This window comes from Buteo buteo, chromosome 3 (genome assembly GCF_964188355.1).
Source record: "Buteo buteo chromosome 3, bButBut1.hap1.1, whole genome shotgun sequence".
Taxonomy (NCBI): Eukaryota; Metazoa; Chordata; class Aves; order Accipitriformes; family Accipitridae; genus Buteo; species Buteo buteo.
In genome coordinates this window covers 39,869,162-39,891,858 of record NC_134173.1, presented here as the reverse complement: position 1 = coordinate 39,891,858, position 22,697 = coordinate 39,869,162, and the positions used below count along the sequence as shown (strand labels likewise).

Here is a 22,697-nt window from a genome sequence, read left to right as displayed (position 1 = left end):
AAGGCTAGTTGTTTTGTGTGGTATGTCGGCGTCCTATTTACCTAAATCTGTCATAATTGCCTTTCGATACATCTTCCTCTGACACGCCAAATATTGAAAATGCGATGACTCTTTGCTGGGAGATTTTCTACTGAATGTCATTTTTCTCTGTTCATAACTTGATGGTAGTAACTGGACGACCTGTAGTTAAATGCATCTCAATTTCTCTCACTTATTTTTCCTAATCACCACACAGAGCCTTCTGTGCTCAGAGGTGTGATTAGATTTAACCTGCCATCATATCCGAAGAACTTTCTGTACAACATATTATACATTACAAGAATTATATATGTAGATGGTGGGTCTAAGTGTAATATATAAATAGATATAAAGATGAGTTGCTCTCATGCCAAAGTTAATTCCTGATTTTCTTTGTCTGTTTTTAACAGGAAAACTGGAGAGCCCCCGCTAATAAATGGCTGGATTCCTTACCTTGGGAAGGCTTTGATTTTTAGAAAAGATGCTTTCAAATTCTTACTGGATCAGCAAAAGAAACTTGGAGATATTTTCACTGTACATATTGCTGGTGAGAAATATTTTAGTATTACTCTTGATTTTTTCCATCAGTGAAGTTAAATACTAATTCAAATGTTTAGTTTAGAATCTTCTTAAAGCAAAAACATTTTTCTGTAGCATAGGCCAATAAAAATTACTTAAATTCACAGGTATTGTATGCATAATAAGTATCCATAAGATATAATTATGAGAAAGTGGATTTATAAACAGCTATAGGTATATATGCATATTGACAGAATTTGTAGGCATATAATGTATGAACATAGATTTCGCCAGCACATTTAATTGTGTATTGTTTTTTTTTTTTCTAAAGAAGGGAGAACTAACATCATCTTGACACTGCACAGAAAAATATCAGATTAAATTTAGAAAACACTTAAGGAAAAAAGTGCAGAATATGTTCTCACACATTTTACAACTGGTTGACAGGAACACAAGGGAATGAATGACACATTGACTCAGTGATACAATCAGGACTGGAACACAGAAACTTCCCGTTGCCAGCCTCTTACTCTGATCATGCTTGCTGAAAATAACAATATAATAAAGTATGATATAACCTTGCTGCTTTCTGTATTTATAGCTGTATTACTACTACACTAGCTCAGATACAAACATTTGAGTGAGTTCACACAGACACTTAGCTGTAGAAGAAAAACATAGAATGAAACTGGAATCTTGAATGAAACTTAAATATATAAATTCATATATATATACACAGGTGTACTTTTTACTAAAATCAATTTAAAATCTCATATTTTCCTTTCTTCAGAAAAAGGCAAACTCTTATTAGTGTAGGTGGATGTAATGGATCTTTTGCCCCTTCACATGCTGATAACCTTGTTCAAATGATCAACTTTAGAGTTAAGTCTATCTCATTTTTAGCTATTCCTGTATTTTTAGGGAGTTTCAAATAAAAATGTAAAGTGTAAAGTATAAAATTTTCTCTGTCATTTCATGGCAGTAGCATTAGCCTTATATTTTCATATAAGTAATATTTTGCAATAAAACCAATTTTTTTCTTCAAAAGTCAATTAATTAAATTGCAAGCTGTATGTTTAATTAATAAAATTTTTCTTCCTCTTACCAAATCTGTTCTTTTTTTCCTTTGGAAGAGCATTTTTACTGTGTGATTTTTTTTACTCATTCAGGGTTTTTTCTTTGGAAACTGGTATGCTCAGATTTTTTTGCATCTTGAAAATGAGTTTGACACATTACAAGACCAACTTTTGTTGAAATACAGTCTTTTTTATTGTTAATGCACATTCACACTATATAAAGTTGTGGCTTCTTACGAATACAGATTAATTATAATTCAGAGACTACCTTAGTACATTCATAAAACCAGATACAGTCATACTTCAGAATCCTTAATGTGTTTAATCAAATATTTATTTGTCTTTCACCTCTTTATTATTTTATGCAAGACTATGTTTAGAGATTTGTGTGTTTAAGGAATCACTGAGTGTAATTTAGTTTCACAAATTTCTATTTGCATGCTAAACAAAATTCCATTTTAACGAATCTCCCTGTGTTCAGGTATTTTGAGGAAGCCTTCCTTGATAAAAACTGAGGTAAATGGAGTGAGTTCTGGATATCATTTCAGCCTTATTGCAGGGAAATCTTTGATTTTGTGAGTTTGTCATAACAGAGGTAGCCCTTTAAGTTCTCTTTTTTCAGTATAAAAATACTGACCGTCAGGACTTCACTGAGGAGAAACAGTTTGTCATCCACAAGTCAAGGAAGAAGCCGAAGCTAGTTAGTACCTCCTATCATGTCCTGATCTGAAGACGTACAGGATTTCTATATGTCTTACTGATTTGACAAAGATGAGGTTTATATGTTCGGCAAACATAGCATAGCCTGCTGTATATGGACTATCATTACTTTACCCCCCTGGTGGGTGTCTAAAGGTCCTGTCAAAAAATTCTATCAATATATATTGTTCTAATTATTGGTTCTCAAACTAGTTCATTTGGAAAATGCAGAACGATGCTTGGAGTTTCTGGCATTGCCCCGTACCGGTAATGCGATTTCGCTGATTGTACTTTCCCATGTGATGAGCAAATGATTGTCATCCCTAAAAGTCGCAAGGGACATGGATGTCATCTTAATAAAGAAATTAAAAAGCACATCTTTCTATGAGAAACAATGTAAATTCCTGACCTGTCGCAGAAAATAGTTCTCTAATTGGTTTTGTGTGGTGGTGCAGCAGAATCGTTTTCCCCAAACGTCATGCCAGCGAAGCACCACTGTACATCATTGTCAGCAGTTCAGCAGAATCTCCCTAATAAGAGGACGATTACGTAAATGCAATAGTCTTAAAAAAAAAAAGAGAAAAGAATAAGGAGGGGAAAGAGAGGGAGAGAGAAAGTCTGTGATGTTGAGATGATCATACTTCCCAAGCCAACCTCTCTACTTGTTAAGGGTCAGCAGCATAGGCAGACGGCTAGGTAAGAACTTAAAGAGCTTGAAACAGTTTTGTCATTGTTTCTTGGGGTTAAACTTTGTCTCCTTATCCTGACAAGTTATTAGGAACGATACTGAACCTTACAACGCTCTCTCTGAGACTAACTCAACTTTTAATAAAATAATCTTAGGGGTTTCTACTAAGCACATTTGCCTTTTCGAATACGGCTGCTAAGTCATTCTTTTCTTTTAAGTCATGATACACCTACAGCATCTTATCACATTTTTCTGTCTTAGGCAAAAGGTAATTTACATTACCTCCTTACCAAGCTGAAGCCTGCTGCAAGCATTACCGAAATAACATCCATCATTAGATGCCATCTGAAATGCTTGTCTTTCATCATTAGCATTAAAAAGCTCCAGAATGCATTATTAGAGTAATTTCTTAACTATCATACAAATACTGGCTTCTGTGCTCGGATTTACCAAAGTTGACAATTTTCATATTTTCCACATCAATCTTCTATTTCTAGGAGACTGTAGAAACTAAATGGAGAGTACCAGGCTATTTGCAGCATGGGTGTAAAGCAGACTGAAGGACTGGATGGGGAAGTATGAATTCTCTGTAGCTGTATTTAAAAAAAAAATCAGAGGGCTTTTTACAGAAACAAGGATACATCTCTTATTTTGACTTGTTTCTACAGCACTAAAGAAAATAGCTCAGTGACTTAAACTACTGGGATTTGGAGTATGACATTTCTGTATGGACATGTCAACTTAGTTTTTTGTGTTGAAGGATTTTTTTTTACAAGCTAACAAGGAAAGGCTTGGTCCCCAGCGGTTTCTGTATACATACCATCAGTATTTCAGGCTTCCTGATTTGTGGAGCATGTGATATGCCTCCACTTTTGGCTGATCTGGTATTTACCTTTACCAGTACTCTGATGGAAAGGCATGAGAGGGGAGGGGGGAAGCTGCATTTTAAGGTACCGAATAATAACTGGAAACCTTAGGAAAGATTTGCATTTGTTGGTCTCTGACACCACCAGGGACAATAAGTGGGAAGAGACCTCATCAGGGACAGCGACAGGATTTAAAAAGCAAAATTAAGGACCATGTTGACACTCACAAAATTTAAAATGATAACTTGAGGTGAGAAAGTTTGTTCCAGTTTGGATGTTTGCTGCTCAGGGTAGAGGAGGTGTTGGGGCACGGTTTTGTAATTAGCAATCTGTTCCTGTATGGAAGAGACTGGGGTAACCAGTGTAGCCACATAGTGCATCTGTGTGTAAGTATGACTGTAATTGCTAAAGCCTCCCATACCCACTCTCACAACAACAACTTACTAACTGCAGTTAATTAGCTCTAGATTTTAGTCTTTTTCTAATTAAAAGATCTAAATTTAGATTCTTGGTGAGATACATAAACAAGCTGCCTTTGTTATAGAAGGGTTCCACTTCTCTGACTGTACAGTCCTTTACTAAATGAGGTAACAAAAGTATTTTGCTTCGTGTGTTTATATATATTGTTGACTTGCAGTGATGTGGTCTGGAGCCTGAACTGATTTTACAAAATGAATTATATTTTGGTACACACTTACTTTTTGCTACCAGGAACCTGATGAGAATAATAAAAATCAGGATCTGTGATACTCTGTTTCTCAGAGATCTTTTTTTTCCGAAGTATGTGCTAGTGTTGAGTGAGTTTTGATTTAAAATTATTGCTAAAATTGTTTGTCTGAAAACTCATTTGCTGAAAATAATTTTCTTACTTAAAAATGATAAGAATTGATGTGCGTTTGCTAAGTGTCTGATTAAAGATCACAAAGAAACTCATATTTTGCATCAGAAATAAGCAGATGGTGGACAGATGGTTTAAATTAATATTAATTAAAAATCTTAACTTAAATTGTTTACCCTGTAAATGCAAAGTTAGGAAGCCAGCTTTCATCTTTAGGGTTAATAACACTCCAAATCTATTTATTAAAAATTGCTCCAATGGGCATTCTTTCCAAGCTTTGATCGCAAAGATGGTAGCCTCAATAAAGAGCATGACAGTGGGTGAAAGCTGGAAAGAGAGAGCAATTCTAGGACTCCCAACAAAGATCCTGCAGAGGTCAAGACTAAAAATTCCTGTCAGACTCTGTGGTCTGGGAAGGAAGAAATGATCAGAAAAGAGGACTGCCGATTCAGGATCTCTTTTTCATGCTGATTTCGTGATATATTAATTCTTTTAAAATTAATTTACATCTATGGTTGATTACCTTACAGTAAAGTAAACTCTACAAGTACCTTAAAAACCTTCACATGCTGTTGACAAAAAAGGGGGTCAAATTCTGTCTCAATTTATCCCTTGTGTTTCTTTACTGGTTCACCGGGATTGCAGTGGATGTAATCAGAGGGAAAATTATGGCAGCTGGTAATTGCAGAGGAAGTCCAGAGTGCATCCAGATTTACCATAGAGCACTATGTGTATATACAAGTTAGAATACAGAATAACTATGATAATTCAGATATCACTATATGGTAACCATGGATACTTGTTGACATTTTTAGTGATAGTGACTACTTTATCTCAGGACATCTGTCACAGAGCCAAATTTGGTCCTCAGTTAAGCATGTAGTGTTCCTATTAAAATCAAAGGAGATTTGTCCCTTTAGTGAGACAGAATTAGAATGTAAGTGCTGGAAGCTTTGCTATTTTCCTGAGTTTACAGCTAGGATATTTCACAGAGGATGTGTACATTTTAATGGGTACCCTTTTTCCCTAATGCACCTCTCCATTCAAGTTAAGAATCAGGAACTCTAAATTAAGTCTTAACATGGGAATCATCTATAAAGAGTTAAGATTTAATTGAGCTTTGGGAGCGTTAGCGTTTTGATTCATGATGGTTCACCAAAATGCTCTTCTTTGGTAGTTGACTTAAAGCTTAGGGAGAAATTGCAGGATTTTTCTGGCATGGGCAACTTGAAAAAGCATCAAACTTGATGCAGTCCTGTCCCTCTGTACAGGCAGCTGAAGGTACTGCTGTGTCACTGCTTTGAGTACCCCAGGAAAGGTAGGAAGTTGTCAGTGCACTCTGGCACAATGCATGATAGCGCTGGGACTGTGTGTTTCCCAAAATGGCACCCATGTTAAAAATGGTCTCTTACTCCATTGTAACCTATGGCTTCAAAACCAAATCTTGAGGTAGTCATTTTACAGATACTAAGCACATTCTTAACAAAAAGTTAGCAAAACTTCAGGAAAAAAAACCAGATGTGAGAGGGGCTTTAAATGTTGGGGGGGTGCAGTGTGCAGTTAAAGCTGTAGGTGGCAGATTTTGAGTCTCTGTGTCACCTGCTTGAAGAAAAGCTGCCTAGGTGGCATGTTTTCCACTCCAGCCCCCGTCGTTCATGTTCCTCCATGCAGGTGAAATGTGTTTGTTTCTCCCTTTCTGCTGGTAAAACCCTACAGTTTTCAAATGCTGCTATGACTCCACATTGTATTTTCATGAATTAAACCAGAGTAGTAATGGATTTACTTCAAAGAAGTGCCACGATTGCAGAGATCTCACCCTACTGTTGGCAAAACCAGTAGCTCAGTCTACATGGAAGTGGCTTCACGCTGATTTTATAAGAGCCATAAGAGCGTACACAGGTGGAGTCTGCATCCTGACAAAGATAATCTAAATAAAACTTGTTACATCTTCCTTTCTTCTTTTTTTTTTTTTCCTTTACAGATTTCTTCACAGGTCTTTGCTTTGGGGATTTTCTGCATGCTTTTTCCCCAGACATTGGCTTATTTTCAGTTATTACTTCTGAAAGTGTCACCAGATTACAAAAGTGCACGTGTGGTTTTTTTTTTCTTTTCTTCTATTCAGGTAGATATATTACCTTTATCATGGACCCATTTCAATATGTCTATGTCATCCGAAATAGCAAGCAACTTGAATTTCATGAATTTGCTGATAAAATGGCTTCCAAAACTTTTGACTACCCAGCCTTGTCAAAAGGAAAATTCCCCGATCTCAAGGAAAACCTGCACAGAATCTACCAGTATCTACAAGGCAAGCCTTTGGATATCATTTCTGACCACATGATGAAAAATCTCCAGGATATATTTGAATGGAAATGCTCACAAGCAACAGATTGGGAAACAGAAAAAATGTACAAATTCTGCTGCTCTGTAATGTTTGAAGCCAGTTTTGTAACACTATATGGAAGAGTTCCTGCTGCAGATGGCCGCAAAGTTATTAGTGAAATCAGAGACAAATTTATCAAGTTTGATGCCAGCTTTCCCTATTTAGCTGCAAACATACCAATTGAGTTGCTAGGAGCTACCAAGAAGGTTCGGAAGGAGCTTATACATCATTTTTTACTTCAGAACATGACAAAATGGCTGGGAGGGTCAAAAGTGGTCCAAGCCAGACAAGATATATTTGAGAAATATGAGCTGCTTGGAGATTATGACAAAGCAGGTAGGAAACTTATGAATGATTGCTTGTCTAAAATAAAATAATTTACTATAGACCTTTGAAATAAAAAGGCAAAATGGCGACCTTGAAATTTTTTTATGTTCTTTCTAATTGGCTAATGATAAAATGTTTTACTCTGAAACAACCCTCTATGATAATTGATTTTTTTTTTGTGCTGAGGTGGTAAAACAAGATACTTAATGGTGATAATGAGAAAGATTATAACTGAGCTGCATTTCCTCCCCTTATTCCCCCCACCCCCCCCGACATTACATTTCAAACTATTCTCATTAAGCAGAAAATTAGACTTCAGAAGCCTATTGGTCCTCATTAGCATTCACTGATCCTTGGCTGGGTCTGTGTCCTAACATCTTTTAATTAGCACACTGCAAATCTAATCAGTGTAATAAACGCTATTAATCTTCCTTTTCACTTATTTTCTCCCAGCACATCATTTTGCCTTCCTGTGGGCCTCTGTGGGAAACACGATTCCAGCTACATTCTGGGCCATGTATTATCTTCTGCGGCACCCAGAAGCTCTTGCAGCGGTGCGTGACGAGATTGACCATTTGCTGCAGTCAACAGGTCAAAAGAGAGGGCCCACATATAACATCCACCTCACCAGAGAACAATTGGACAACCTGGTCTACCTAGGTAATTTATTTTTATCTGTTAGGAAGAAAAGAGGGGCTCTCCCGGCAAACTCGGTTTATCACTCATTCCTGTTTACTGAGAAGGTGGAGGACACAGCTGCCTAATTGACATAATAACACCCATTTACATCAATTATAAATTATGTAGTTTATAGCTGTAGATACTCTCATTGCATGTAAACATTAAAGCCTAGGTAATTAACTATGCAAGGTATGCAAAAGGCTAAATCGAAGCCTTGCAATTATTTGAAAAAAGTTGATGCCTATTAAGTTGTTTGATTCTGAGCATCTGCCGAAGTGTTAATGCATTTCGAATACTTCTGTATGGTACTGCCAAGAAAGACCCTTTTCTGAAATTAAAGTGGAATAATGTATTTAACTGCTAATGTAATTTTTTCACAAGCAGTTTCTTTCTTTCTCTCTCTCTAACAAAACAAAAAGACTTCTAAAGCGGGCTTCAGTTGAGCGATGCCTCCAAACAAAATATAAGAAGGCAAAGCTTTGCAAAGCAGAAATGGTGTTTTCAGTGTTGAAAAGAGTACCTTGATTCAAAATAGGGAGCTTTAAGGGAGATACAGATCTTCCAATTCTGCATCAGGGGTTCAGAGGGAGACCCTTGCCAGTGGCCATTGGAAGTTGCTTGATCCAGGAGCTGGATAGGCCTTCAGAGCATCAGCTGAAGGTTTCACTTCATTTGCTAGTGCGCAGGCACTGGCAAGGTAAATGCTAAAAATAGCCCAAGGGAGAAGAGAAGGTATAGCAGGTAGGAACCTAACGTTTAAGCATCTGAAAGTCTCCATAGGTAGTGTTAGTAGGGTAGACAACAGCTGAATAAAAGCTTTAAGGTTCAATATTCCTCTCTTTTTAAATATCAAAAACAGTTCCCTGTTAAAATTGAGCTCATGTCTATATGTTTTGGTAGCTCATGTCTATATGTCTTGGTAGCTCATGGCCTGAACTGATATGCCACTCTTAAACAAAGCTGTGTCAAGAGAGGGTGGTGGAGCAGTGCAGTCTCTGTGCCTGGTTTGGATCTAAGTAATAGCTGTCATTCTCCAGGACCATCTAATGTGGCATGTCTCAAGAATCTGTGTTCAGACTTGATTTGCTTCTCATAGTACAAATATAAAATTGAGTTTGATCCAGTTACTTTTTGTTAGAGCATTAATGTTAATCTCATATAGCGTGAGTCTAGTAAGTTGGTTTCATCTGGAGTCATGGCTGTTATGGTACAGATTTCTCTCTAACCAATGGAGAATATTTTTGAAGTAGGGGAGCTATTGGATAAGGACACTTCTGAAGAGTAACATGACATTCTGAGCATTTAATGTACATTTAAGAAACACGAGTAAAACTGCTTCATATCAGAGTTAGCATCCACCAAAAAATAAGAGAAAAGGAAAGTTACTGAGCATTCAGAAGATCAAGAGAGGATTTATTTTCTATTTGGAGACTGAGATGGGAATGGCAAGGAAAAAGAAGAAGGAAAAAAAAAAAGGCACCCCAGAAATGTAGGAATGAGGAAAATAAAAGCATGTACTTCACTAAAACCATCTGGTGCAAAATGGTATGAACAGTTTAAAACATTAACTGTGTCATTCCTCTGCTGCTCCTTGAAATCTTGAAGTACCTTGGTAACATTTGATTTATGTGTTGAGAGGAAAGTGCCACATACTACTTTGTAGTATTCTTGTAACACTTTTGTTAAATTTTATAATCGTGTTAAACGTAATGTGATATGAACAGAAGCTAGATTTCAATTCTTCTGGCACTTAAGTCATAAAGGGCTGGATACCATCCCATAAAATAATAATATAGAAAAAAAATCTGTACCATAAGAGAATTAAAGTCATGCTTCAGTGGAAAGGGGAAAGGGATGTTTTGTTAATAAATGCATAGGAGGGACAAAGGTCCCAATTTGCATTGCTTGCGCACCAAAAATCCCCACATCGCAGGAAGGCTGTGGGCCAGCACTGCCTTTGCCCTTGCAGCTCGCTGACCCCAACCTCCGAGACTGAGCTTCTCCTCTTCCCGCTCCCCCTGTGCCAACCCAGAGTGTAGGAAACCGAGATTTGTGTCCCTGCTCTCGAGTAAGGCAGACCAGGTGGGATTCTTGTATGTTCATCACCTTGTCATCTCATTCTCCTGTTTTAAGCGCTCTGGTTCTCTGTCCTCTTTTTGGCCTACTATAACAAGAGCCTTTTTTGGATTCCTCATGCTATGGAGAACAAGCAAGAATTGCTAAAAAGCCTGTCTCAGGAAGCAATGTTGTTATTATGGTCAGATTCCTTGGGTGTGGGGAAAAACATGGCCTGATTTTCTTCTAAATTCAAAGCACAGGTATGTGATTTTTTTATGGAAAAAAAAAAGCTTTCAACCCACAGCAAAACTGGCAAATTTTGGCCCTGATTATTTTTTTCCAGTGGCATTTCTGGGGCAGCACACTTCGTTTTGTCTACGTAAGACTTTTCCTGAAACCCAAATGCATGTATTTGTGTGCGCAGAGTAACGTACGTTATTAGTCGTTATGGCTCACAACGGAGCTCTAATATGGTAAACGACACATGAGAATGGTCTGTCGGTTTTTATGGTTATAATGGAAATGCCGAGGGTAAAGCAGAGATATACTTAGTGCATGTTTAATGCTAGGCATGTTTAGTCAGTTCGTTTGTTTAATATTAGTCCATTCATTTATATGGTGAAGTATTCTTGCCCCAGGTCATTGCTGAATCCCAGATATTTCCTGCGAAAAGAGCACAGCTTGAAAAATTGTTTCATACACGAGAAAGGGTAGGAACCCAAAAACAGCTAACACAGAGTGCATAGTCATAACACAAATGCTAAGCATTAAAATAGTTGGTTGGATTGAGAGAAATGAATATATTTGCCTGGGATGGGATGGGCAGTATTATTTAGTTCTTAGTAAGATGCAAATGTACTTGTTTCCGATTATCGTTTGTGTTGGCACACCGTGATGCCTGTGGGTAAATGACCCCCCCCAAATATTTGCATACTCGATAGCTATTTTCCTACAATATACTCTAATAATTATAGTACCCTATTACCTGCTATGTGTTAGTGTAAAATTAACAATCCATTATGCACAATAAGTTTTATAAAACATTTACAGATAGAGATCATGTTTAATTAAAATTAACTTGCCTACGAAAGCCAAATGCACTTATGATTCGCAATGACCTTTTATTACCTGCAGTCCCTTGTTTTGGCTGGATGATTGACAGCTTGCTGTTTGGCTACCATGTTGTATTTCAGCTGACAAGACTTTTCATTTTAACTCAATTTGCCTGCCTATCACAAGCTGGTGGCAGGCCAGGCTCAAGTCACCCAGCTTTGCCTCAGCAGCTTGCTCTATTTCTCATTAGTACGCATTTATTCAGTGGAAATTGGAAGACAAATGCTTGAAGGCATGTGAACTAAGTATAGCAAATTAGGGTTTAAAGACTGAATATTTATAAGTATATTGAAACAGTTTTAAAAAAAAAAATCTAGAATGAATTGGAAGCTGAGTGCTAGCTTTAGTGTAAGAGAAACGAAGAGAGAAGTGGGAGGATTCTAAGAATAACAATACTATGAGATATCTCTCTCTCTCTCTTCCCCCCCCCCCCAGAAAATATGTAAAATCTCTCTGACAACACCTTATCAAACAACAGCCTGGCTTCTTTATGTAGCACTCACACAGTGAAGTTTAGCTTCTCATGTGTGTAAGAAGGGGGGAAAAAAATGAGGGTCATGTTCATTTGCTGCTTGGTTATCCCTTGGTATGCTTTAAATTGCCTTGTTTGTTCGGCACAAGCACAGAAACAGATGTTGCTCTACCGTGCTGGATAATTTACTGTACCTCACGGTGCAGAATGGAAGGCCTCCCAAGCTACCCAGCTGGTCTGTCAGCAGCGATGGCTGGTGTCTGCTGAACTATGACAACTGCAAGTAAAGGCTGCAGTTTTATTGTGCAGTTGTCATTCCTCTCAATGTATAACTCCGGCATTTGTGGAAAGCTGACTGTCTATTTTTTTAATGTGAGCCCACAAAGCCATATAAGCTCCATTCTCCTTTGTTGATCATAATGTGACTCATTACTTTTGTCATCTAATGATTATCGGCATGATCGCTCAGAGCGAGAGCCAAGCTCGCCTTCCACACATAACTGGTACTGGAAGGTAAAACAGATTTGTCATTTACGATCTGACCGCTAAGCCACACTTTGTGCTCCATTATTGTGATTAACTTCTGCATAAGATATGCTGCCCAATTGTCATTTGGGATCCGGCAGCGGGCAGGGACTGCCGCGCTTTCTGGGAGGATGTCCACCGATAGGATGTGACCGCATCACTTGGGTGGTTAAACATAAAACTGCTATTTTGCAGCGGCACTTTAATAATTATTTTTCTTTTTCTTTTTTTCCCCTCCTCCCCTCTTTGTCATTTGATTTCTGCTGTCGCTACGTATGTCACCACCATTTCCAAACGGTGGACCGGCGCGGAGTCACCAGCTTCGTTTTCCGCGGGTTGAAGACAGTCTGGGAGCGAAGGCTGGACCCTTTCTTTGTACCGCGTAAAGTTTTGTTGCCAGAGCACTGCCAGTTGAAATCTATCGTGTCAGGTGCCTTGTGGCTATCCGCAGTAGAGGCCATCTTCTGGAACCAGGGTTCTTTTCTGGCTTCGTCACCAACAAGCCGATTTGACTCTGCCTGATTATAGTAACGAAGGCAGTCCAAAAGAATATGCACAGACTCACTGTACGTCACATTGAATCACAGCGCTGGCCACACAAAGCTGACCGCAGCCTCATTTCTTTAGACAAATGCATGCTTAAGGAAAAACCTCCTGCAAGAAAGCATCCAGGGCCACTTTATTTGCTATGCATGCTGCACCAGATTTAATTTTTAGTGAAAGAACGTTTGTTATTTTTTTTTTTCAGAGGCATCTACACTGGGTAGCTACTGTCTCTAATAAACTAACCTTTTGGGTGCAGCAGTTACAGTGCCTTGGTGAACACTTAGAGGAGGCTTATTTGATATCACAGAACATAAATGCAGACACAAATGGATTATTATGTGCAAATGAATCCCTATTTTAGGCTATTTTTCACACTGATGATTAGAAGGAATCAAGTCACATATAACAGCGCCCATACACGCTGGTGGAAAAATAGTCAGTTTTGATTACAAAGTGAGAGATGCAGCCCTAGACAGGAGCTACATGCTGATATACATGCTATCAGAATGATTTATGCAAATTATGCATATTATTCCCAAAGGAATTCCTCCTCAAACTGCCAGGATAAATTGCCGGAAATTAGCCATAAAATCTGTCGTGCTAGGAGCAAAAGGTGAAGGCCACTGGGAAAGCAAGGACATTCAGCTTCTGGAGCCTTCCAGGATGTGATGGTGGAGACAGAAATCTTGCTTTCCTTAAGCCTGAAAGGACTCTGTTTTGTTTTCTCTTGGCCAACTGAAAGTGTCTTTCTCTCTTAAAATTACCAGGCAAATAATGATTTGCTTTCATTCACTCTGACCATAACAGACACTATCATTTGGCAGCATAGCACATTGAAAAGAAAATAAATAAATCTAAAAATCCTCAGAATGACTATGGAATTAACAAGCAAAATTATTTTTCTAATGTATAGCCCTGCCATTACATCCAGCAGCTTTCGAAAGACAAGCTAAGCAGCTCCATGTATGCTTTTGCTGGTATTTGCTTGCAACCTCCAAAATATATGTAAATGTGCAAAGCGTTCGTGTCTTTTGATTGCGTTGTTTTCAACGTGATGCCTGAATAATGACTTTCCACCCAAAACTCGGTGCTGCCTGCAGCCGACAGGATTTCTCAGCACCATCAGTGAGAATCACATCGGGAGGTTCAGCATCGTGGCTCCCCCCCCGCCCCGCGGGGTTGTTTATTGCCTCCTCCTGGTCTCTGCTTTATGTTTGGTTTGGTTTGTGATTTTTTCCTTTTTTTTTTTTCTTTAGCCTGCCCTACTAAACCTGCCGAGATGCAGCAGCTGTAGCCATGCATAACTTGCAGTCATCTCCCATATTTCTGATGCTTCCCCCCCTCCGCTTTTGTTTAATCGCAGAGAGTGCCTTAAACGAGAGTTTACGAATGTGCTCGTCCTCCATGAACATTCGCATCAGCCAGGAGGATTTTGTTCTCAAGCTCGAAGGGAATCAAGAAGTCGGTTTGAGGAAAGGAGACTGGATAGCCCTTTACCCGCAGATTTTGCACATGGACCCTGAGGTCTATGAAGATCCTAAGGTAAACATTCAGCTGGTGCTACTCTTCCTACTCCAGGCGCATTGAAGCAGCCAAGCCTTTTGTGATCTGTGGGTTGGTTTTTTTTACTGCTGTTCCTTCTTGTGGAACAAATCTTCCTACTTTCAGATGTATTTTCTAGGGCCCTATAGGTCAAAGGATTCATGGCCTGAAGAGAGAAATATGGTGATGAGACTGACTGCGACTACTTTCAAAGGAATTGACAATTGCACATTGACTACCATAAACTTTAGGCTAAATGTGGGTTTTGTTTGGCAGTGGATCATTTGATACCCAAGGAGGTCTGAATAATAGAAGGTGGTTTAAATAGCAAATAATGTGGGCCATTTAGCTAAGTGCCCCCAAAGCATCATTGACTCTCTGAAGCCCTATAATAGCAGTGTCTTACTTGAGCCTTATGCTTTTTCACCTCCCTTCATAGGGATTCACCCCTTCTTGATCAATTAGTAGAGTGTTGTGAACTTGAGACTGTAAAGCTGTTGCTCTGCAGCGAAGCTCGGAGGGTAATTGTGTCATCTCCTTGTATTTTTCTCTGACGCTCAAGTTAATGAATATCAAAGACTCGAAATTAATCCACCCTGCCTCAGCCTTAATATGGCTTCAGAAATTCACCACCTGCATGCAAATTGAATAGTCCTCGTCTCAGCTAGGTTGCTCCCCCCGATTGCTGTCCCCAGCCCAGGGTGCCACGGAGGAGGAGCGAGGGTGCATGCCGAGGCTGTTAAAAGCCTCCTCTGCCTGAGAGGCCAGTGCTCGTACCTGATCCATTCCTCATCCCCTTTTTCCTAAGCAAATGGCTCCCTCCCAGCCATGCTGATTTCCATCCTTGGCATTTGAGCCAAAGAAGAAGGGAACTGGATTTTTTTACATGTTTATAGAATACCCGTGTTAGAGGCGTTGCTCCCTGAGGCTTTCCCTTTTCGGGAGTTTATGGAGATGAAGTTGCAGAGTAAAGATGAGATTCAAGTGCCTTGTTGGTGCGGGACAGCATCTTGCTTTGTGGGAACTCCACCTGCCTTGGTGAGAGGAGGTGTGGAGCATGTCAGAGTTTGCAGGAGTAAGTTATAGTCAGCGGGATGAACACTGGAGCCATGAAAATGGAAATGATCTCCAGGAGGGCTCTGCTGGCTGTCCCCACCCAAAAATGAAGACAAAGCCTACTGAGAAAATTAGGATTTTAAAAAATAATCCATATATTGGCAAATGGTTGATTAATATTTCTAGCCTTAAAAAGTAACAACTAACGAATAAGCTTTTTCTCATTTTATTCTTAACACTTTATTTTGGAGAACATTATTGATTTGTCAAAAGTCCATCTGTTTGTTTAGGTCCTAGACCAAAAGCATCAGTGTGGAAACTGATCCCCTCCCTTATCCAATAATTGCCGGAATATATTACCATATTTCCATTGCTTGAATATATCTGCTTAGTATCAGCTCTGCTCAGCTTTCACAGGACAGCTTTAGTTCATATATTTTATCTTTTTGATAGTGAATGAGCAATCCACACATTGCAGTACATTGATTTCAGCACATGGGCCCTCTCGAAAAGTGGGGAAATCACTGTTCTGTTTGGTTCTTAAAATATGCAGTGTGCTTTCAACAATAACTACTGAGGATCAGATAGAGATGGAGAATGAATTTTTTGAAAGGTGCAGTCTTGAGCTTGTCATGTATTTAGGGAAAACTTTCCTGGGAAAACAGGCAGCTTGACGAGATAATTTTGCAGCAATGCTTTTCTCCTGGATACATAAATTTAAGTTCAAGCTATCTTCTACTTTGGCACCATATTGTCTAAGTGTAAGCATATATTGTTGACCTCTTTCTCCACTCATCAAAGCCTAAATAAAGGAGTCAGTTTTCTATAAAGTGGATAAGTGAACCCCTAGATCCTAACTTGGCTAGTTATAGAGCTCAGTAAATGAACCCTGCAAATCCCATAGAGTGAAGTATCAGGAAACCCTGCAGGAAACCCTATGTGGTGGCTTCCCAAACAAAGCTAAATACAAGATGTGACAGAGAGAGACATCAGTTACAGGAGATTGCTCAATTTTCGTAATACCCTTAGCAGGCCGTCCACACAGAACTTCATCGCCTGTTCTTGCTCAGTGTCTTCACCTTTTCCTTGCCATCAACCACCCTATCTCTTCCAAAGAGGCCTTGTGCATGGCTGAAAGTTCCTTTATTGCCCCAAATTAGTCTTTATTTAGCCAGCGAACTAGCTTTCAAGGAAACACCAACCAACTTGAGGGGCTTCAGCAACACAAGCCTGAGTTTGATGTCACTGTGATTGGCTCCATTCCTGTCTCACACTTGTCTTCTGCTTTCCCAGTTCCTTAGACACCAATTTATTTTTTGTTAAAAGCGATTATAACTCTCAGATGGCTCTTAAGATGACAAAGAAAGCATCAGGTTTGACCCCCTATGTCTATGCGTTCAATACCACAGTTCTTAATTGCTCTAGATGCCAGGAGTGCACCTTGTGGAAATGTTCCAACAAAGTGAAGAGCTCTGGGTTGGGTTGGTTTTTTAAGCTATTGCAGTTCATATTTAGCAGTGTTTTTTTAGACCAGCAGGATTTACATTTCAGGAAATGAATCTTTTTTAAGGAAGAAGTGGTATTCTGGGCTTTCGTTTGTTACTGTGCTTCTTCAAATGAAGCAATAACTTATGGGGGAAAAAAATGGCATGCTTCCTTTTGGCTGGGGTGTTCAAAGAGACTGAAAATCATTACTTGTCAGTGGAAACACACATATAATCACCTTTATCTTTGTGGAAAATCCAGGCTTCTGCCATTTAGAGAAACAGGCTCCTGTTCTTCAACACCCAAAGTTACATCCCCTCCAGTGCACGTTGTACTTGTTCCCTTTCTCACAGACCACCTCCCCTGCCACTGTTTTTTCTCGACAGCAAGACCTGCAGTGCATGGTTTTCAGAGCCTTTAATCTAACGGGTAGATAGTATCAGTGTATTTTTCATTGTGGTGTGGGTTTTTTTTAATCAGTTGAGGTTGGTTTCTGTCTGACTGACTTGTTCCCAGCCAGCTCCAAATGGCTGCTGCTATAGCAGATGTATGCAAAGCAGGACAAATGCTAATGAGTGACCATAAGCAAGAAGTGTCTGTCATTTTTATTCAAAGCATGCAGGAGGATTTTGTAAGTGGTTAATTTGCCGTTGACTGAGTGAGGATGCCAGATCTCCTTCATTCAAAAACATGAATTATCTCTAAACAGGGATCCTACTACTGGAAAATAGTCAGAAAGATGTTCAATTTATGGAACATAGGTTACAAGCGCAACCTCAAGCCTTACTTGAAAGCACCCTCTTTATGATGGCCAGTCACTGGCGGTTGTCCTGCTTTGCACACAGCTTCCGAGGCAAAACATTTGAAGGTCAGATGTGGCAAATTAAGCAGCAGCCATCTCCAGCTGAAGGAAAAATTGACTGCAAAGCATCAGGTCTGGTTTTCGAATAATCTGCACCACTGGGTGCAAAAGAAGGATGGATTTTGCTCTAGCTTGCAAGAGCAAGATCAGTGCAATGCATTAATTTATTCATAGGCATTTGCAGAATTTGGCAGATTATCCTTATTCATGATGTATGTACCACACTGAGCGCGTATGATGCTTTACAAGAAAATTGTCCTTCCACTAAGGTTCATTGTCCCTGCTACAAAGCGGTCAAAATCTAATTACAATCAATATAGGCCAGACACTCAGTGGATGAGACGTGGAAGTTGAAGGAGCTTGATGTAAAAGGGCTAAGCTAAGTAAGTAGATTTAAGGAGTGTTCTTTGCAGGGAAGATAATGTGAGTTAATGAAACTTGAGGGAACCAACTAGAAAGGAGAAGCTGTCAGCTCCTTGTCTTCCTCTTTATCTTATTTTCTGCATTTCAGAAGCGTTACTGTTGTGCAAACAAAGCAACTCATGTAACTGCCTTGTTAGATATCACGCGTGCTCTCTCTTTTATTTTCAGGAGTATAAATTCGATCGATACATAGAGAATGGCAAGAAGAAAACCACATTCTACAAGGCAGGAAGAAAACTGAAGTATTTCCTAATGCCCTTTGGCTCTGGGATCAGCATGTGTCCAGGGAGGTTCCTCGCAATGAATGAGATGAAGATGTTTCTTTTCTTACTGTTGGCTCATTTCGATGTAGAACTAGTGGAAGACAAAGCTGTCAGACTTGATAACAGTCGTATGGGCCTTGGTATCCTCCTGCCAGACGTTGATATTACCTTTCGTTACAAGCTAAGGTCCTTAAGAAAGTGAGCGGCTGCCTATATGCCTTCTACTAATCTCCATATTTGTTTTGTTTCATCACTCAGCTTTGTATTTTTGGAAACATTTGCTTTTCCCTCTCTGCCTTTACCTCCTTCCTATTTGTTTCTAAGAAAAGCCCTTGGGCTGGAGGTAGATAAGAGATGCAGGGACGTGCCACCTCAATTTGTCCTGCCTGAGTTGTGAGTAGTGAGGTGAGATGACAAGAGTTAGGCCAAGTGAACAGCCCAATGTCCCTACAAGACAGACCCCCAAACACTTGGCCATGAGTGGAGTAGGATTTACAGGGAGGATGACATCAGGCTGAATCCAGGCCATTTGTATGGGAAACGGGCTCGGCAGCCCTCTGTCACAGGGGCTTCCCCCTTGTTAGATTGGGAGGTCCCAATACACCCACCATCTGGAGGCAACTCTGCGTCCGCTCATAGAAGCGTAATAGGAAGAAAGGGGGAACTTAATTCTAGAGGGTGAAAGAATTTTTAGTGATTATTATTCTAACTTTTTATTTACTCTGTTCCCTTCATGGTCTCAAGTGTCCTAGCCCTTATTTGGGAGATGTGATGGAAGATGTGTGGAGTGGTGGGGGATGATTTGCAAGAACAACTTACTGGCAACACATTTCTGACTTCAGTTTTATGTACTGAGGGTGAATGCTTTGCTTTTCTTCTTCTTTTTTTTTTTTGGTGCAATGCAAAGAAATTAAAATCTGTGATTTTTTCCTGCAGTCATTTAAAGTCAGAAGGGAGGTTCTGTCGATTTTAATAGGCTCTGGATCAAGCCTAAATTATCTATTTTGGCTTTTGAGCCAAAAAAGTATATTATTCAGGGAGAAAATATAGAAGCCTGTTTGAAATGATTCTGTCATCTCAAAAATTACCTTCTGTTTGTCTCGCAGTTTTCCTAGTAACATGTCCGTGTGTTTATTTTGACCATTTCTTGTGTTTGTTTGCTTCTCCAAAAAGGCAAAATAAGAAGAGGGCTTCAAGGGCAAGTGTGGTATCTAAAACTACTTTTTTTTATAGTGTTTTACTGTGCCTAAGTGATGCATAGGCAGAGTAGTGTGACCTGTGTTTGGAAACAGACTTTTCCATCTACAAATTGGAAAATTGGGGCCAAAATCTGAGCAAGTGAAAACCCTGGGCAGCCACAGAAGTTACCTCTGTTATGCTGGCTGCCCAACCTGCTTCACTGGGTGACCAGCTCTTGTTTCAAAAATGAATTTACTAGTGCGCGAGATCTGAGATTTTTAGACCCTGTCTGTCTTCCTAGCCATCACTTCAGAGACTGATAAGGATTCTTGTGGCTGTCCAGTCTCAATTTGCCTTGTGTTCCCAAAAAAACATATCTTTGGGATGTGCCAGCATAAGTCTTTAAAAATCAGAAACTTTACTCATCTCTAAAGCACTTGATGGCCTTTGGATGGAAACTGCTACGTACATACTCAGGATTAGAATTATGTATTGTTATTTGTTTAGAAGCCTGTTTAGTTATTCATGTAAAGCACATATCCTAAATAAGCATCAGCATCAGTAGAAAGGCTTTCAGAGACTGGCACAGCCACATTCCAAATCCTTCGAGGAGAAAATTGTGGTTTTGTGAGATATATTGGATAAACATTTTCTCTTCATATATAATATCCATGATGTCTACAGTGTTGGAGTATGCTTACATTAAATGGGCTTTGCAGTTGATTAAATGCTGTAACTTTGCTTCAACATTTAATCAACAGCAAAAGCTGATTATTGCTTTGTGCCACAGAATAAAATTTGTTTTTATGGAGAGATTCTTGTACTCAAGTTACTTACTGCTGTTGTTACTCTGTAGGAGCTATTCTGTACTCAGCCATAGCTCACAATGCAGTTTGGACATTAGAGCCTGGTTTATTGAGAGAGGAAATGTTGATATCATTACACCATTGACTGTATTCCATTATTGCTGAAATGTAAGCTGTAAAATGTCTTATGCCACAGTTCTGATAAATCTTTCTTTGGCATCCAACTTTGAAACAAACCTGAAGCAACTGTGAAAATAACAGTAGGTATTTGTTTCAAACAGAAGACTTTTTTTTTTATAATTGTATTCTATTTTTAGGATTTTGAATTAGAATATCACAGGCTGCTGCATAATTCGGTAGGACATAATAGAACTGTGCCAAAAGTACATGCAAATCATTAGTAATTTCAGATTAATTGCTGATCAGTTTGTATAGTATCTATTTTGAAATTAAAAGAAGAGCTAGATTGTCTGCAAAATAGCAAATTAAATCTGTAGGGCATGCTTCCATTTAAAAAAGAAAAAAAGGGTCGGAATCTTTCCCGGGAGTTGCAGGAAACCTCCGTGAAGGCACCTGGGGGCCTCATGTCAGGGTTGGAGAACACTCTGCACCATGCAAGAGGCCCGAGTTCTGCTGGGACAAGAGTTGCTCTTTTTGCTCAGGGACCAAAATAATCAAATGTAAAGCAGGGCCTGCCCAGCTTGTCCTGGAACTGTGTCCCTGGTAACCCACACTCCTGGTAGATTAGTTTTGCTGGTAAGCAGCGCATCACTACCTTAGCACACCCCAGCTGCGGAGGAGGTAAGCCTCTCCCCCAGGTAAAGTCACGAGAGCTAGAGCAGATCGGAGGAAACGTTAAGCCCTTCTGGTCCATGTACTCAGCAGCTGAGGAGGTGACTTAGTAAGAGTCGTTGGCAGCTGGTCTGACCAGGAGCGACTCGGTCTCCACGGAGCAGGGAGTGAAAGGCCCACGGTGTCGGTATTCCCGGTCAATAAGCTGTAGCAGCACAACGGGATGAGCGTGCACCATCCCTGGAGGTCCCGGCTGGAGCCAAGCTGGCCGCAGCGTGCTGTGCCGAGGAGGGCGTGTGTCATGATGTAGGGCACAATATGGTTTTTGGTGGCCTCCTCTGCCGCAGCACCCAGGAGCGGCCAGCTCTTAGTGTCTGTCGCTGGGTCACTAAGACAGCAAAATCATCTAAGCAGAAACGGCAGTGCTGTTTGCAAGCGTTCAGGTGCCAGCGGTGGGGAGTGGTCGGAGGCAGTCAGACCTTGTGCTTCCTTGTCCCTCCTCTCCGCTTCAGCAGGGGGGTCTGCCCTGCGAGCCCAGCAATGCCGGCTTGTCTCACCGGCTGGCCCGGCGGGCGTAGGGTCAGCCAGGAGAAGTGCGTGGGTGCCCCTTGAATTTTCTCTGCCGTTCCTCGAGTGAAATGGTGCGCTCCCTCATCAGTTTGAGATGTGACTCGGCTGGTCAGTACCAGCCTCCGACTGTAAGTTGCCGCTGCCTATGGCTATATTGGTAATATCTTCTGCTATTAAAAAAAAAAAAAATCACCTTTTTTCCTCATATAAAATAGGTTTATTAAGTCAGTATGGCCCTTTATAGCACCAGAGAAGAAAAGTGAATTCATCATCAACTAATGTGAATGCTAAAATGTGATTTTTTTATTATTATTGTTCTTATTTTAATTTATAGATTGTATGTTTTCCATTTTCATGCTGGCATTCAGTACTGCTATAAGCTATTGTAAACTTTTTAAACTCTTACATTACTTAAAAGACCGTGCTACTCTATGTGTACCTGTTTGCAGATTAGACATTCACATCTCTGCCACTATGTCCTAATGTGCTAATATAAAACCGTGCAAGAGTTGTTCTTTAGTTTATGCTTTTAAGCCAGTTGCATGTCACTATTTTTGGCGTTGCCATTTTTATGAATAATTACTGGTCTGTGAATTTATCTTGTAGAATTATAAATGATCTTTTATTTCATCATTATTGAACTTCGTGACATTCAAAAGATTGTGAACTGCTCTTAATTGTGCAAACTGACATTTTGTGTATAGATGAACATCGGCTGGGTTCTATTTTAATAGTTAATATCCACCATTAAGGCTCTTAGCTTGAATAAGGTATATTGTGAATTTCTGAGCAAGAAAATTGAAACTTCATTATTTTAGTAATCTAACATCTTAAGTGAATTTTGTATTTCAAGGACACAATAAAAATGAATATATCTATTTTAATATTGAATGACTGTCCATGGTATTTT

General features: G+C 39.6%; 1 protein-coding gene across 1 annotated transcript in view; it reads left to right on the top strand.

Moving 5' to 3' along the window:
- The window catches only part of CYP7B1 (cytochrome P450 family 7 subfamily B member 1), a 129,895-nt gene extending 107,198 nt beyond the window's left edge, over nt 1–22,697 (top strand). Inside the window, 5 exon segments of the mRNA XM_075023361.1 lie at nt 429–565; nt 6,827–7,423; nt 7,868–8,074; nt 14,173–14,351; nt 18,346–22,697. Coding sequence (XP_074879462.1) covers nt 429–565; nt 6,827–7,423; nt 7,868–8,074; nt 14,173–14,351; nt 18,346–18,642 — 1,417 coding nt within the window. The 3' untranslated portion in view covers nt 18,643–22,697.